This window comes from Nyctereutes procyonoides, unplaced genomic scaffold (genome assembly GCF_905146905.1).
Source record: "Nyctereutes procyonoides isolate TBG_1078 unplaced genomic scaffold, NYPRO_anot_genome, whole genome shotgun sequence".
In the NCBI taxonomy this organism is placed as follows: domain Eukaryota; kingdom Metazoa; phylum Chordata; class Mammalia; order Carnivora; family Canidae; genus Nyctereutes; species Nyctereutes procyonoides.
The window spans coordinates 37,729,213-37,745,193 of record NW_026575126.1 but is presented as its reverse complement, the minus strand read 5'-3'; the positions used below and the strand labels follow the sequence as shown (position 1 = coordinate 37,745,193).

The window sequence follows — 15,981 nt, the reverse complement described above, 5'->3', positions numbered from 1 at the left end:
CCCCTGCCGTGAGCCCGCGGCGGCGTCACGTGACCCGGGGGCGGGGCCACGGCCACGTGACGGCGCGGGGGCGGGCTGGTGCGCGGAGGCCGCCGCGGGAGCCGGGAGGAGCGCGCCGCGACAGCCCGGCTCGGCCTCTCCCCCCCCGTGTCCCCCGGGGCCCCGGCAGCGCAGCCCGCGCTCTGCTCAGCGTCCCACCGGCCTGGGCGGCGGGGAGGCCCGAACCCCGATTCTGCGCCCCGGGGCCCTCCCCGCGCTGGCGGATGCGGAGCCGGGGGCCAGGCTGGGCGAACCGGGCAGCCCGAGGAGAGCCCGCGGCTGGCGGGCCCGGGGAGGCCGGAGCTGGGGGGAGCGGCAGCCCCGAGGTGAGGAGGCGCGGCCTAGTTCACGCGGACCTTGGACCTTAACCCCCACGCGCCAAGGAAAGGCCACTCAAAAGGGCAGTTTCTCAACTTTATTAGCCTACAGCTCCTCCCTGCCGGCCGCAGGGGCTGGTCCCTGGGCACAGTGAGCAGGATTGAGGTCAGATTCGGCCCCCGGCCCCCGGCAGCGTGGCACAGCTCGTCCAGGGGCTCAGCAGGTACAAAAGTCCAAATGCTGGCACTTCAGGTGTGGCCGGCTCCTGGCCAGACTCGGGGTGAAGCGGCCTGCCTCGGCGGCAAAACGGGGAGCCACGGTCCTTTCCTGGCGAGGGTTCCGCCCCTTGGCAGGGCTGGGCCCTGCACGGCAGCATTCCTCCCAAGGCAGCTAGGAGCAGTTCGTGATCCTGGCCAGGAACTGCTGCGCCCACCACTCGTCCAGGTCAATGGGCACAAAGTCTGTGGGCAGAGTAGAAGGCTGGGCAGTGATGCCGCCTCCTGCATCACTCAGCATCTCCCCCTTGGAGCTGACCACAGGCCCCTCACCCAGACCCAGAGGTAGCAAGCAGTAGAAAAAAGCAGGTCAAGTTCAAGGGCCCTCCCCAACCCCCTAGGGCTAGAACCCAGCTGTGCCGGTCAGGGTTGGAGGGAGTGGAGGGGACTCCCTGAGAGCAGGGGAGGGCTCACTCTGCAGCCGGGGGTTGGGGTTCTTCTCCACGTACTGCACAGGCCTGGGCCCACTATGGCCATTGGGGCCACTGCCCAGCTGCTGCTCCACTTGCTGCCAAGCTGTGGGGAGAGGGCAGTCAGGCTGAGCCAGGCCCCCAGCATCCTGTCTCCCGCCCAGGGCTGGGTGGCCACCCTGGACCCCAGCCAGGAAGTGGGAGTAGGAAGCCCACTGGACCATCGTGGGACACGCAGGGGGACAGCTTAGGAAGAGCCAAGGCCTCCAGTTACTTTGAATCAGGTCACGGTGGGGAAGAGGAACAGGCCCCAGGCCCCAGCTTCAGGCCTCGACACTACCTTCAGACACAAACCGGACGTTTTCCTCATGGGCCAGTGTGTAGGTCTCTTGGACTCCCTCAAAGGATGGAGACGTGGCAGGGGGCCGCCGGCCGTTCACCCGGTTAAACACAAGCCTTGGCCCCGAACTGCGGAGTGAGGACGAGCTGGTCAGCAACTGTCCTACGCCCTGGTGATGCCTGGCAAAACTCCAAGAGCAGCTTCAGCCCCCCCCGCCCACCATGCCAGGCCCAGCCTGAGCACTTCCTTGAACTTCAGGGCAGCAGCTGCTGCTGCAGTGGTGGCTGAGGCCTCTCTCCTGCAGGCCCAAGCCCCGGGCAGCTTGATTCACACCGGCCATGTCCAGACCCCCAGCAGGGCTCCATGCTCAAGGCACACAGGCGCTCCTCCACGGGTCTCTCGGGCACCCCTACTGCACCTGCATCCCACCTCCCCAGGACCAGCCAGGCCTCCAGCAACCCGTGTTCTGGTATGAGCTACAACCCGACCACTCCGACCCAACCACAATTGGCCAAGCACAATTCAAGGCCATCTTCTCCCCCCACAGAAGCTTATCCATCTCACCAACGTCCCCAGTGTGGAAGGACCCAAACAAGAAACAGGCCATCTGTGCCCTTCCGGCTTCCTGGCTGCCCCAGGCTCCGTGGGGACGAACCCTAGGTGATGGTCTGACCAGACAGCACTTCGCCACTGAGTGGGGAAGCCGTGACTTCAACCCCAGCCCATCCCTGCAGGTCCCAGACGAGGCCACACTCTTGCCCAGGGGGTGGGAATGCCGAGTGAGGAGATGGGATGTCCAGGGAGCCGCTGGGCCTGTGTCGAGGATCAGAGGGCAGTGGGGGGGGTGGGGCGGGGTCCCAGGGCAGCAATGGGCTGCCCCTGCTGGCGGCAGCAACCTAGCCCTGCACACACAAAGCCCAGGATGGGGCTGTGGAGGGAACGGGGCCCACACCTACAGCAGGAGGTGGGAGCCGGGAGTCCTGGGCTGCACGTGCCACTCCGCCAGGCACTCGCGGTCCCGCCGGCCTGCTCGCCTTCCTGGGCTCAGGTGCCCCACCGCCGCTCGGGGGTCCTCCTTGGCTGAGAGGGGCACTAAAATAAAGAGGAGTGTCTTGAGGGGCACCTCCCGCCAGCTCCAGGCCAGCGGAGAAAATGGGGAGGGCGGGGCTCCGCCCAGGCTGCACCCACAGGAGGGTGCGCAGCTTTGTCCTCAGCTCAGACAGCCCTTGCCTGCACCCCCCCCCCGCCCCAGCCGGCAGACTCCACCAAAGTGCAGGCTGGACATCAAAAAGGGTGAACAAAAAAGGGAATTGCAGCCATGGACTGTGCATCACGGGGACCAAGGCGGCGGCCTGACCCGGCTGAGCAGGGGCCCCAGCAGGCAGGCACCCCCTAACCCATAAAGGATCCTCCAGGGCCCTCTGGATTCAAGGGCACTGGCTCAAGCGTGCACCTGTGGCTGAAGGCCACACTGTGCCCGCTCAGGGAGGCTGCCTGGAGGCAGGCTCGGTGTCCCTGCTCAGCACCCACATGGGCATCCTCGCACTTGGCCTCCTCTCTAACCCCCAAGGTAAACCGCCCACCCATTCCCAGCCCAGGGCCCTGAGCTCCGCAGGGAAGTGACCCGCCCAAAGTCACATGCTGTAAATGGGCAGTAGTCCCAGAACTGAACTGCACACCTGCCTGACCTCAAGGCCCACAACTAGAACTCCCAGGCCTGACCTGCTCGCCTGACCGTGGGGGGGGATGGGGTGTCACACGGCGCCATTTTATCTTCTTCCCAGCAATGAACATGACCTCCACTATCTGCTGTCCCACGCTGGGAGCAAGAGCCGCTGAGCCACAACCCCAGCCTGCATAATTAGCAGGTCAGCTGCTTGGCCGAAGCACCTGCAAGTGCACCAGGCACCAGGTGTGGGGGATGCAGCGGGGGCCCAGACACCCCCTCTCATGAGCAAGTCAGGGTGAGGGGTGCTGGGTAGTAAAAAACCACTACCGAGGAAAAACTAGAGAAGGTGGCTAGGAAGGCGGGTGGAGCCCTTTTGGAGGGTGGCCCCCTGGGAAGGCTCAGGGGGGAGGGAGGACCCACTGGCCGCTTTGGCCTCCCAGTAGGGTCTTTTCAAGGCCACTGGGGCTGGGAGGGGGCAGCCCCGGAGGAGGGCGTGACCTCAGAGGGAAGGGGTGTCTGTTCACGCCTCCCTAGGGCACAGAAGACCCCGGGGCGCACAGCACTGTGGCAGGCTGGGCCTTGTGCTCCCACAGGCCGGGCTCGTGGGCACCCTCCCGACCTGGCAGGCTGCAGTGTGCCCAACTGGCTAAGGGCCAGCGGAGGGGGCAGGCGAGGCCCCCCGGGGGCCTTAGGAGCTCTAGGCACGTGCTTTCCTGGCACTCCCCAACCCTGCCACGGATGCATCCTGATTTCATCAGCAACGGGACTCTGTAGAGGGAGGTGCTGTGCTTCTCCGGGTGAGAGGGTGGGGGGCACCCTGGACCACTCTGCTCCCGGGTTCTCTGCCAGGGTGAGCCGTGGTGGCTCTATACCTAAGTGTGCTTTGCTCTGCTGGGCGGTGGGGCAGCCGAGAGCACCAAAGCCGAAATCTCAAGACAATATTTTAGCACAGCCTGGGTCTCAGGAGCTGCCCCCGGAGGCCCTGCTCACCTGTCTCCCCAGGACACACCTGTGATTGGCCTAGAACGTTCCCATCACTAGGATGCAGCCTCAAAATGTCCACATGCCCCCAGCAGAAGATCCCGGGGGAAGGGTCTCAGCCCAGAAAGATCCCCACAGGCTGCCCCCACCCACCCCCGCAGGCCCCATCACCCGAGCCCTCCTCAGCGCTGAGTCAGGGGCCCTGAGCCGGCAGCCCTAGCCGGGAGGCCTCAAGCCTTGTGGGCCTGGAAGAAAGCCCCGGGTCCAGGAGATGCGGAAAGTGAAACCAAAGGTCCAGAACTGAGACAAAAAAGGAACCGGTTCAGCTCCGAGGGATGGGGGGCGTTGACCTCCAGGTCAAGGTCACGTGGAGGCCAAATTGGCCAGGACTGAGACTGCTGGGGCGCTGGAAAGGCCGGAGGCTGCATGTTCCCGCGAGGCCCCAGCATCCGTGGGAGGCCTCCCGTGGCAGCCAGGGTGCTCTGGGTGAAGGGCACAGGAGGGCGGCGCCTGGGCGCGGGGGGGGGCGGGGAGCCACGTGCACGCGCCGGGTGGGCAAGGCCAGGGCTGGCAGCCTCCCGCGGGGCCGGAGCCAGGCGGCCTTCGGGCCAGCACCCTGGGAGGTTTTGCTCCCGCCTTCCCGGGCAGCTCGCCTCCAGCCGTGGCCTCGCCGCCCAAGGTCGCCCGGGGCACGGGAGTCGGCCGCCTGGAGTCCTCCGGTCCGGGAGCCGCTCCGCCGCCTCCGCGCTCGGGCTCCGCCGTCCCAGGGGCCAGCGTGGAGCCGGGCCTCGCGCTCCGCCGCCCGCCGGGGGTCAGGTGCCAGGTGCGACCGGGCCCGCGGCCCGCGGCCCCGAGCCGCCCGCGCAGGCGGGGGTCACACGCCCAGCCCCGCGCCCGCCCCGCGCATGTGGCTGGTCTCCGCGAACCTTCCCCAAGGTCAACCGCTCGGTCCCGGGCGGCCGCCCGCGCGTCTCACCTCGACAGGGGCCAGGGTCCCGGCGGCTGCGCCCGCGAGGCCGGGGGGGCCGGCGGCGCGGGCTGCCGACATTTCAGGAGCTCGCCGAGCCGGCTGTCCACCTGCTGCTGCGGGGGACCTGCGGGCACCGGGCGCGTCAGCCACCGCCGCGCCCCCCGCGCCCCCCGCGCCCCCGCGCCCCGCCCGCGCACCTGTGCGGCGCTGCGCCACCAGCTTGCTGGGCCCTTTGCTGATGGTGTACATGGTGCGGAGGGGCCGCCGCCCGCGCTCGCCGCCGCGCGCCCTGCCCTGCCCTCCGCCCGCGCTCCGCTCCGCGGGGCCCGGGGCGCGGCCCCTTTAACGGGCGGCCGGCGCGGCGGGAGGGGCGGACCCGCTACACGCCCTCGGCCCTTAAAGGGCCCGCGGCTCCGGCGGCGCTGGGGCCGCGCTCCCGGCGCCCCACGCGCACGGCGCGCACCTGGGGCGGGGCCGAGGGCGGGGCCAGGGAGCCGGGGGCGGGCCCTGCGGTGGGCAGGGCAGGGCCGGGCGCGGGGCGCCGCGATCGCCGCAGGTCCGGGAGCAGCGCGCCCACCTGGCGGCCTGGGAGGCGGTGCCCTCCCGAGCGGCGCCCCCGGGGCCTGCGGGCCCGATGCCCCCCTGGGCTCCACGGAGGCCGCCCCTCGTCCAGCATCTGGTCGCGTCCGGTCCTTACCATACCCACCGGCGCCCCAGGAAGCGGCCCACCCACAGTGGGGCTCTGCGATCCGCCCCCGTGCCGCCGCGTCCACCGGGCCCGGCCCCGTCTGAGAGCTGTGCCCCAGGGCGCCGTGGGGTCCCGGGGCCCAAGCAGCCCGGCTCCCCCCACGCCGCGAGCAGATTGCGCAGGGGGGCGGGGCGTGACGGCAGGAGGAACTCCCTCCCCACCGCCCGGGGCAGTGTCCCTCCCCAGCGCTCCCCAGGCACCGAGTGGGGGCGGTCCCCAGGCCTGCTCAGCTACTCCTCCGCGGGCTTGTAGGGGGGCTGGACTGGGGCAGGCCTTCCAGCCTGAGGGGAGTGACCGCGGCCCCCCAGGCAAAAGCACGTCCGGGGAGTGCAGGCCTGAGCAGCGCCCCCCCCCTCCCCGGGCGGCAGGGCACAGCCCTGCCTCGGCTCTCCTGTGCTGGCCCTTGGCCTTGAGCGCTGCTGCCTCCAGCTCCCACGCCCCCAGGAGGAGAGGCGCAGAGGGAAGGGCCCCCAAGGTGACACAAGCTCTGAGAGCACCTACTCCCTCGGGCACAGACCCGGGCCTGCAGGGGCCTCCAGGACAAGAATAGGGCCCGGGATGGGCGAACAGGCCCTGCCTGCAGGCCAGGCGTAAGGTAAAAGGTTGGGTCCAAGGACGCCTGGGTGGGTCTACCTTCGGGTCAGGGTCTGGTCCCGGAGTCCTGGGTTCAAGTCCCAATCAGGCTCCCTGCAGAAAGCCTGCTTCCCCTGTGTCTGCCTCTCTCTGTGTCTCTCATGAGTAAAATCCTCATAAAAAAAAAAAAAAAAAAAAGTTTGGGTCCAGAGCCCTGAGCTCAGGGGAGAAGCAACTGAGCACCAGTGATGCTGGCAAGTGGGAGGAAGGTGGGGGTGCGCACGTGCCCAGGGGTCCCCAGGATAGCTGATGGAGGAGGAAGGGGGGTGCAGACAGTGACGGCCCTCTCCCCCAGAAGGGCCTTCTGGCAGCACACCTCCTAGGTCACACCCTCGCCTGGGGGTCTGACCTTCCCCACACTACAGAGCCCTGGAAGGCAGGTTGGTCGTGAAGCCCCTGCAGGGGCCAGTAACCTTACCCACGGCTGGAGAGATTGGGAACCTAACCCCGAGCTGGAGCAGGGACCTGGGGGTGGGGCCTCCCCCTCCCCCACCCCAGGCAAGCAAGAAGAGAGGCCGGCAGGGTGAGAAAAGGCCTTTGTGTCCCAGACCCCAATCATCATAATAAAAATAGTGTTTTCCTGTCTTTCTGAATATGACACTAAAAACCCTATCTGAAAGAGAACAAAGTGGTTTCATTCTAAGTTTCTCCTTCTGAAATCCACGCCCTCAGCAACCCAGACTGGAGGACTGGCCTCTGCCAGTGGAGGGGGGGCCAGCGGACCCCCAGGAAAGGCCTGGCTGCAGGCTCCCGCGTTGGCTGGCTGCCGTCTTCAGGGATTGCTTGGCCATTCCTGAACCCAAGTGCGCTAGGTTGAGTGGTGGCTCCAAAAATACGTCTACTGGGGACCTCAGAATGTGACCTTATTCAGAATAAAGGTCTTTGCAGATGTAACTCAGGCAAGGTTTCATGATAAGGCCATCCTGGACCAGCATGGGCCCTAACTCCAGTAACGTGTCTTTGAAGGAGAAATGAGGGGGATGTTTGGACACAGGTACAGAGAAGACTAGGTGACAGTGGACGCAGAGGTGGCCACAGGCTGGGCAGTGCCTGCAGCCTCCAGCAGCAGCACACGGTGACCGAGTGTCTTCCTGGAGGACCTTGGGAGGGAGCAGACCACCTTATCTTGCACTTCTGGCCTCCAGAAGTATGGGGAAATAAACTTCTGTTGTTTCAAACCACTAGGTTTGGGGCAGCTGTAGGAAGCCAGCGAATGAGGTGCAGTGGCCGTGGGCGGCCGGGCAGGGGAGCTCCTGTGTGTTCATGGTGCGGGTGGACACTCACTGGAGGTGGCCCGGCCGGTACCCTGCACACAGGGCCGGAGGCTCCGGGGGGCTGCATGGGAGCTGGGCTTCCCCTCAGGAGAAAAACTCCAGGAGGCCATGCAGCACAGGCCGTGGGGGGCGGGGGGGACAGACACTCCCAGGTGCCCACTGTCGCAAGTTCACTGCGAGTCCCCGGCCCTCCCAGAGTCCAACAGACGTCTGGAAAATGTGTGTACAAGTAGTCACACGCGTGTGCAAGTACTCACACACTGCAGACGCCGAGGGCCAGGCTTCTCCGGCTGAGCTTGGGGGGGCGTGTTGTGCGTGGGTAGCTCGCGCAGCGTCCAGCCCACAGTGACCAAAATGTGGCAAGTGCTGTTGGGGGGGGGAGACCTGCTGAGTATGTAGGTCTTGCCCGAGGCAGGGCCGTAGGACCCGGAGCAGGAGACCGGCCCATCGGGTTTGAGCCTGCGGTAAAGGAGAGCAACACTGTGCACACAACACGGGCACCGACGCGTGGGGTGTCCCCAGCCAGCGATCCTCCTCCTCCGCGGGCACCCAGCGGGCGTCCTACGATTTCACTCAGTCCTGACACTGTGTGCCTGGCTCAAGGGCAGGCCCCGGCTGAGGGCCCCGTCCCATGAGCCCGCCCCCACCTCAGAGGCCACCCACAGGTCCAGGCTGTCAGCCGTGCTGCTGGCCCCCCAGCTGTAAGTCGGGGTTCTCACGACCCCCTTCTCGGGCGGTAATTTGCTGGGACGGCTCACAGACGTCGGGGGAACACCTCACTTAGGTTTCCTGGTTCATCATTAAGGGGATCTACTTGGCAACATCAGATGAAAGACATCCATGGTGGGGCTAGGGGGTGGGGAAGGGGTGTCGAAGAACTTCCAGGACGCGCCCCTCCCGGCACCTCCACGTGTTCCCACCCGAGGCTCCCAAACCCCTGCACCTCAGGCTTCTGCAGAGGCCCCGTGGTTGACCAAGGCGCTGGTGCTGGGCGGGGTGTGCATCCTTCTGATCACCAGCCCACAAGCTCCGAGAGTCACGTGGTCGGTGTGAACCCAGGTAAGGGGGCAAGGGGTTTGTTCCGAACCACCGCACAGGCAGCTCACAGCCTCCGCAGGTGGAAGGGTACAGGGAACTCCCGGCCCCGCCGACACACCAGGTGGAGGGAAGCACAACGTGATTCCTGCAAGGAAGCTCTGGGCTGGGAAACGGAAAGCCCACGGCAGGGTGGTCAGGTGACAGTGCCGGGGGCGCCCGTCCAGACCAGCCAAGCCTACACCACCTCCCGACCCTGCGCTGCAAGCCTGCCCCCCTCGCCCGCCCCAGCCCACACCCCGGTCCCTCCCCGGCGATCAGGGCTAAGCCTGCGGCGGGCCCATCCTCTGAGCTCCGGCCAGAGGGACTTCGGGTGGGGGGGGGGTCCTTGAAGGACCGCACAGGACGGGTAAGCTAGCCCCCAGCCTGCACGGCAGGGCCTGGGACACAGGGGCCCGAGGCTGACAACAGGAAGCACCCCTGGACATCAGATAGGGTTCCGGCTTGATCCGCGGGTCACCGACCCCCTCACGACGTCCCCGAAGCCTGGGCTAGCGCCGGTCAACTCGGCGTCACCGGGAAGCCCCGAGCCCCAAGGGGTCCCCGCTGTAGGCCCGCCTCCGCCCCGCCCCCAGAAAAGCCCCGCCCACCAGGGAACCTGTCGCAGCCCCACCCCCGGTGGAGCCCCGCCCACCAGGAATCTGGTGGCAGCCCCGCCCCCGGCGAAGCCCCGCCCACCACGAACCCGGTCGCGGTCACGCCCCCAGGGAAAAGCCCCGCCCACCAGGAACCCGGCCGTGGCCACGCCCCACCGCCTCCTACCGCCCGGGGTTGTCATGGTTTCCAACGCGCAGGCGCGAATCCAGTCTCCCCCGCCCCCACCTCCGCTCCGTGCTCTGTAGTGCTGGGGGCCCAACAGACACCTCTAGTCTCCCCTCCTGAATGCGGACCCGGCGCGGCCGCCCCCGCCCCGCCTCCGTTCCGGCCCCCGTCCCCGCCGGCCGACTGCCAGGCGACCAGGCGGTCTCCCCGCGGAGCAGCGCGCATGCGCCGTGATGCTTCTGCGCGCAGAGCTGTTGCATCACAATCCCTTAGGTCTCGCGGGCGCAGTGGCTGCTAACAGCGCCGCTGGTGTAGTGGTATCATGCAAGATTCCCATTCTTGCGACCCGGGTTCGATTCCCGGGCGGCGCAGTTATCTTTACTTTTTTCTTTCATTCTCCTTATTTCAACAAACTAATTTGAACTAACGACACCGATTTCAAAAGGAAAGAAAACCAGAAACGACGAAACACCCATTTCGGTGCTGAGCCAACGAAGTGGTTTCAGAGAAAGGGAGAATGACACGCGCCCTGAAGATACCGGGGCGTCCGTGGGCCCCTGGGTGCGGAGCCGACGGTCACCCGTAAGCCAGCACCGCCCCAGCACACGGCCCGGCGCGCCCCCCGGGGCTGCGGGCCCTTTAAGTTCCCAGCAGGCCTCGCGGCGCCGGACTACGACTCCCAGCGGACCGCGCGGCGCCGGACTACGACTCCCGGCGGGCCGCGCGGCGTCGGCTCACGTATCCCGGCGGGTCTCGGAGTGTCGGACTGCGGCTACCGGCGGGCCGGCGGAGCTGTTGCGATGTTGGTGGCGGCGGCGGCCGAGCGGAACAAGGAGCCCATCCTGCGCGTGCTGCGGCAGTACATGGACCCGGCGCAGCGCGGCCTCCGCGTGCTCGAGGTGGCCTCGGGCTCCGGCCAGCACGCGGCCCACTTCGCGCGGGCCTTCCCCCACGCCGAGTGGCAGCCGTCCGACGTGGACCAGCGCTGCCTGGACAGGTGCGGCGGGGCGCGGGCGCGGGGGCGCGCGGGGGCGGGGGCGCGCGGGGGGCAGGGCCCGCCCCAACCGTGTGGCCCCTCCCGCAGCATCTCGGCCACCACCCGGGCCCAGGGGCTGTCCAACGTGAAGGCCCCGCTGTACCTGGACGTGACCTGGGACTGGGAGCACTGGGGCGGGATCCTGCCGCAGTCGCTGGACCTGCTGCTCTGCATCAACATGATCCACATCAGCCCCCTGAGCTGCACGGAGGTCTGCGGGGCGGGGGCGGGGGCGAGCCCCCCTGCTCGCGGGCACCCCCTCGGTGCAGGGGAGGGGGCGGCGGGCCCGCGGGGGTCACGTGCGAGACCGACAGCGGCTCCCTCACCCCCAGGGGCTCTTCAGAGCCGCGGGACATCTGCTCAAGCCCAAGGCGCTGCTGATCACCTATGGGGTGAGTGCTCCTGCCAGAGACTGGGGACCTCCCCCGGCGGGTCCGCCCTGACCCCGTCCTGGCCCTCCCGGCTGTCCTCCTTCCTGGACTCTCTCCGTTGGGTCTCCGTGTTGTCTCAGTGGCCTTGTCCCCCCTGCCTGTCGTTAAAGCACACCCAAGGTCATGCTTCTTGAACATGGCCTTGGTCACCTGCCTGTCTCTCTGCACCCCCTTGGCTCACCAGCTGGTCCTCAGCTGTCCCCCATCTTGGGGGCAGGGAGGGGTGCAGCGTCCTTTTCGTTCTCTGGGTGCCGGCGTGCAAGACTTCCTGTGTGTCGTCTGAGGAATGGCTGACCCCGTGTCTGTGGGTGGCGGGCAGAGCCGTGTTCCCATCTCCGCAGCCCTATGCCATCAACGGGAGGATCACTCCGCAGAGTAACGTGGATTTTGATCTAACTCTTAGATGCAGGTAAGAGCTGGGGGTGGCTGGCTGGTGTGGGGGGGGAGGTGCTGGGCGACCGCTCCCGTCCCCAACTCCATGGTCGATCTCCTCCGCCTCCTCCCCACCGCAGGAACCCTGAGTGGGGGCTGCGGGACACGGCCCTCCTGGAGGACCTGGGCCAAGCCAGTGGCCTCCTGCTGGAGAGGATGGTAGGTAGGAAGGGCTGGGGAACACCGGCGACTTCCAGGGGACCAGGTCAGCTGCTCCAGCCAAAGCCTCTCCCCTAGGTGGACATGCCGGCCAACAACAAGTGCCTGATATTCCGGAAAGAGTAACTCCCTCCTTCTCTCGCATGTTTGTGTCTCCATGGGGCCCCCCTGGAACAAATCCAGATGCCAGCCCCTGCCTGCCAGGGCTGGGCCATGAGGGGTGGCCTGGACCAGTCTGGGGGCTCTTGGCCGGAGGCCACAGAGCTGCTCAGAACCTGGGAATAAAGTGTTTTCTGCTGCTCGCTGCCAGTGTCAACCCCACATCCTTGTGGGACCAGTCCCCGTGGTGCTAGGCGGGCAGGCTGTCCCCGAGGGTTCTGTACCCCGGGGCAGGAGAGGTGTGGCCTGTGGGTTGAGGGCTTGGGGGCCTCCTGGACCACGCTGCCCAGCTCCGGGGACAGAGGAGAGTAGAGGACTGAGGCGCGGCTGGGGCAGGGCTGAGCCTGGCTCTCCTGCCACAAGAGGTGGTACCCATGTCAGATCGGTCACAGCTTGGGTCATGGCTCACGCTCCTGCGGGGAAACAGGAGGTCCCTGAGGAGGGGACGGCCGGTGTGTGTGGTGACCAGCTGGAGACCAGCTGGAGGGAAGGCGAGTGGGGTAAGGGTCCCCCGGGAGGACAGGCACCTGTAGGCCGCGAGGTCTGGAGAACACAGGCTTTATTCAGGGGGGTGGGGTGGGGTAGGCGGAGCGGACACGGGCGAGGGGTTGGGGGTGCGGGGGGCTAGTCCTGGAAGCGATTCAGCAGCTCGCAGGCCTTCTTCTCCAGCAGCTCTGAGATCTTCTTGACGCGCTTCTCGCTTGCGGCGCGGACGTAGCTGCCTGCATCCAGCACGGCCACACCGTCTCGCACCTCCCCCATGATGACGAGCGGGCCGTCGCCGGCCGTCACGTTGGGGCAGGGACAGGTCCAGTCCATGCCGCTGAGCGTCACCTCCAGGTACTTGGTGCCCAAGAACCTGAGGCCCATCTTGTCGTCCTTGAGCACCTCGTCCAGGGCCACGCGGGCGATGCCGCCACCCCCCACGTCGGGCTCCTCCAGCACCTCTGTGAGCCGCCCCACGATGGCGAAGTCGCTGCGGCACAGGCTCAGTGCCAGCTTGCTCCGCAGGCGGCAGGCCCGGCAGGGCGGCGTGCGCGGCACGGGGCAGGCGTCCTCGCAGCTCGCGCGGCTCTCGAAGTTGTTGCTGTTGCCCTCACAGCCGCCATACACGAACGGGTGGCACTGCTGCAGCAGTGGGCTGTAGGCCCAGCGCGCCTCCTGGCCCTGGCAGCGGCCCTGCACGGCGGGCAGCACACAGGCGTCACCGGGGCCCCGGGCGCAGGCCTGCTGGCACGCCTCGTACGTCTCAAAGCCCCGGCCGCCGCCGTCGCAGCCGCACTCGGGGAAGGTCATGCAGCCCCCGCGCTGTGGGTCGAAGTGCCAGAGCACCAGGCCGGAGGGCGCGCCGGCGCAGGCCCGCGGGTCGGGCAGGCACTTAGCTGGGGCAGAGGGCGCAGGCGCTGCGTCCCGGGCTGCGTCGCGCCGCACCACGGACAGCGGGAAGTCGGCGCGCAGCAGGCCGGCAGCGTTGCGGGCGGTGCAGGTGTAGAGGCCGGCGTCCTCGGGCCGCGCGTTGTACAGCACCAGCTGCCCAATGCTCGTCACCACCACGTTGCCGTACATCTGGTCCGGCCGCATGATGAGGGTCTCCTGCTGGTCGCTCTGCTTCTCCCAGGTCACGGCGGGCGGCGGGCGGCCGCTGACGTCGCAGTGCAGGCTGGCCGTGCCACCCTCGAACACGGCCTGAGGGGCGGGGCTGCTGTAGAGCGCGGGCGGCACGGGCGCGGCCCCAGGCGGTGGGCGGGCCGTGGTCTCGGGCGGCCCCGGGCTGCTGGGCGGCCAGCTGAGCACATGCTTGCAGGGCACGACGCGCAGGCGGAGGCCACGCAGGCAGGCCTCGGCGTCCATGTAGCAGCGGTTGTAGTAGGTGAGGCCATCCGAGGCACAGGTGAAGCTGGGCTCCTTTTCACAGCGGTCCCGGCAGCGACACACAGGCTGCCCATCCCAGATGTCGCAGTCGGAGCCCTGCTGGGGGCACGCGAAGCCCTCGCAGGAGGCAGGCGGCGCGGGTGCGGTGGGGCCGCCGTCGGGGAAGCGCGCCGCCACGCAGCTCTGCAGCCCGCACACGTTGGTGCAGCACTTCTCGGCAGCGGCGCAGTCCTGGGGGGGGGGGAGCGGCTCAGTGTGCGCCCCCGGGGGAGCGAGACTGCACCCCTACTGCCCCCCCCCCGCCTCCCCTACGGAGAGCTGGGCAGGTTTGCGGGAACTCCCCTCCCGTCCTCTACCGTCCACTACAGCTGCTCCGCGGACCATCAGGTGTGCGCGTCACGGAAGCTCTGAAGCATCAGGTCGTCCCCCCACAGAGCAGCTCTCATGGCACAGATGGGGACACCAAGGCTGGGGGGGCGGGGGGCCCACGGGCCGTGGGGCAGGGCTGTGGGCTCAGGTCCAGGGGCGGCCCCCACCTCTCCACCCCACTGGTCCTGAGAACAGCTGCTGGTCCCGGGTGGGGATCAGCACGTTGGGGAGTGACAGGGGCTCTTCATCTTCAGACCCGTGAAGGCCAAGACGGGGTGCCCCGGGGCCCCCCGCAGCAGAGTGTGAGGAGCCCGAGCGGGGAGCCGACTCCCAGGCCGGGGCCCAGTGCAGCTGCTGGGGTCCCCCTCTGGGTGGGGTCTGGGTTTCCCCTGGGCTGGTCTGACCCCCCGGGGCAGGGGTAGAGCTGAGCTTACCTGGTCGCCGATGCACTCACGCTCACAGGTGCTCTGGGCGTCCACCCACAGGTTGGGGCTGAGCTGGTTGGGGCACATGCCCGGATGGCTCCTGGGTCCCGGCGGCATGCTGGCCCCCGAGGTCGGCCCAAGCACGAGGAGCAGCAGCAGGAGTGGCCTCGGGGCCAGCATGGGGACCGCCGGGCCGGGGGCCAGGGGACGTGACCACCAGGCCCTCCTCAGGCCCTGCCGAGCCTCCTCCCTGAAGGCATCTACCTTCCCGGGCCCCTGGCTGCTCCCCGGGGCTCTCCCCGGCCCCCGAGGGGGGAGCCCAGGGCAGATGCTTGGTCGGGACACCACAGCGCCAGGGGCTGGGTTAGGTCGGGGCCTCTCCAGCCTGGAGCCAGTCTGCATGTGGCGCCGGCCCCTCCCCTGCCGGGCCCCTCTGTGGTCAGCACAGGGCAGGGGCTAGCGGAGGGGGCGGGGAGGGGCAAAGGCCCAGGAGCACAGAAGACACTGGCCAGAGGGTCACAGGGGCGGGGCAGGGCAGGGCCCACTCTGGCGGGAGAGCTGCTTAAAGGAGCCCCTCCTCCCGCCGGCCAGCAGGCTGGATCAAAGCTGCCGGGGCCTCCCCAGCAGGTCAGAGGAGGGGGCTGGGCTGGCCGGCCGGGGTCTCCCCAGGGCAGGTCCACCCCCGCCCCCGGGTCAGCACGTCCAGGGGAGGCGGGGGCTCAGGCTCTGCATCTGGCCAAGTAACCAGCCGGCATCCTGTTTCCTCAGGGAGAAAATCCCACAACTGTCCCCTCAATCCTCAGGGTCACGACCTGCCAGCGGGTCCCGGGGTCAGGACAACCCTTTCTGCTAATGGGGAAGCCCCTGGTGACCCGCAGCCCACGGGGACCGATGGGGACTGGGCCATGCACTCGCCGCCCAGTGCAGACTCCCCCATGACTGGACGAGGGGGGTTGGCCACCCACGCAGGCGGCACAGCCCGGGCTGGGGTAGCCGGGGCCTGGGGGCTTGGTTTGGGCTGACGGCTCCCGGCAGCAGTGCCCCCACTGGCCACCAGTCCCGGCAGGCCGAGGTCATCCAAGCTCCCCGGGGGCTGCTCAGGCTTCTGGGAGGAGGAGCCGCCCTAGGCGGGCAGGTGGGTCTGAGGCAGCCAGGACGAGGCTGTGTGCCCTGCCCTTGCAAACGCCCCAGGGCCCAGGCCCCACGCGCCTGGCCTTGAGCCTGACCCCAAGCCGCGAGGGAGGGGCAGGGAACACATGCGGACAGGGCTCCAAGCCCAGCCCCGGTCCCACCCTCGTGCCCCCCACGGCCCCGGACGGAGCAGAGCCGTGCACCAGGCCTTCGGCAGGCGGCCGCCCCGGGCTGTGCGGGTTCTCGGCAGTGGTAACCCGGGTCTTGTGCCACCCTCTCTGGCAGCACAGCAAACCTGGCAGTTAGGCCCCGTCCACACGGTCCCCCGGGGGGCAGCGGGGACTAGGGCTCCAGCCCTCCCAGCCAGGACCTGCACTGCACCCAGCACAGCACGTCACGTCCACCTACCACTTGACCAGTTACAACCAGAGGCTTTAATTTATAGAAAACGTG

At 68.2% G+C, this 15,981-nt stretch overlaps 3 protein-coding genes, 1 long non-coding RNA gene and 1 other non-coding gene across 9 annotated transcripts; 2 read left to right on the top strand and 3 right to left on the bottom strand.

Moving 5' to 3' along the window:
- Positions 1–439: 439 nt before the first annotated feature.
- On the bottom strand, positions 440–5,357 carry MCRIP2 (MAPK regulated corepressor interacting protein 2). 3 transcript variants are annotated; one of them, XM_055339897.1, is made up of 5 exons: positions 5,200–5,357; positions 5,009–5,126; positions 1,383–1,510; positions 1,047–1,148; positions 440–818 (listed from the first exon to the last, which is right to left on the bottom strand). In XM_055339897.1, exons 1-5 carry the CDS (start codon positions 5,249–5,251, stop codon positions 748–750), a joined length of 471 nt encoding a protein of 156 aa, XP_055195872.1. In that variant the 5' UTR covers positions 5,252–5,357; the 3' UTR covers positions 440–747. The 3 variants fall into 3 exon arrangements, with proteins under 3 accessions (XP_055195872.1, XP_055195873.1, XP_055195871.1); XM_055339898.1 differs by lacking the exons at positions 5,009–5,126; positions 5,200–5,357 and adding exons at positions 2,339–2,474; positions 3,105–4,997 and having other exon boundaries at positions 1,082–1,148; XM_055339896.1 differs by lacking the exons at positions 5,009–5,126; positions 5,200–5,357 and adding exons at positions 2,339–2,474; positions 3,105–4,980.
- An 82-nt stretch (positions 5,358–5,439) lies between these two features.
- On the bottom strand, positions 5,440–8,928 carry LOC129519422 (uncharacterized). The gene is made up of 3 exons (XR_008666403.1): positions 8,601–8,928; positions 7,915–8,023; positions 5,440–6,496 (listed from the first exon to the last, which is right to left on the bottom strand). It is a non-coding gene; the product is annotated as an uncharacterized LOC129519422 (long non-coding RNA).
- An 886-nt stretch (positions 8,929–9,814) lies between these two features.
- Positions 9,815–9,885, top strand: TRNAG-CCC (transfer RNA glycine (anticodon CCC)). Its single transcript has one exon. It is a non-coding gene; the product is annotated as a tRNA-Gly (tRNA).
- Positions 9,886–10,231: 346 nt separating this feature from the next.
- METTL26 (methyltransferase like 26) lies at positions 10,232–11,874 on the top strand. 3 transcript variants are annotated; one of them, XM_055339889.1, is made up of 6 exons: positions 10,233–10,511; positions 10,599–10,761; positions 10,883–10,942; positions 11,245–11,390; positions 11,494–11,572; positions 11,651–11,874. In XM_055339889.1, the coding sequence occupies exons 1-6, from the start codon at positions 10,315–10,317 to the stop codon at positions 11,696–11,698; spliced, it is 693 nt and encodes a 230-aa protein (XP_055195864.1). In that variant the 5' UTR covers positions 10,233–10,314; the 3' UTR covers positions 11,699–11,874. The 3 variants fall into 3 exon arrangements, 2 of the variants coding, with proteins under 2 accessions (XP_055195864.1, XP_055195865.1); XM_055339890.1 differs by having other exon boundaries at positions 10,234–10,511; positions 11,323–11,390; XR_008666398.1 differs by lacking the exon at positions 11,651–11,874 and having other exon boundaries at positions 10,232–10,511; positions 11,166–11,390.
- Positions 11,875–12,275: 401 nt separating this feature from the next.
- On the bottom strand, positions 12,276–15,808 carry WFIKKN1 (WAP, follistatin/kazal, immunoglobulin, kunitz and netrin domain containing 1). The gene is made up of 2 exons (XM_055339910.1): positions 14,407–15,808; positions 12,276–13,834 (listed from the first exon to the last, which is right to left on the bottom strand). Exons 1-2 carry the CDS (start codon positions 14,797–14,799, stop codon positions 12,356–12,358), a joined length of 1,872 nt encoding a protein of 623 aa, XP_055195885.1. The 5' UTR covers positions 14,800–15,808; the 3' UTR covers positions 12,276–12,355.
- Between the last annotated feature and the right edge of the window lie 173 nt (positions 15,809–15,981).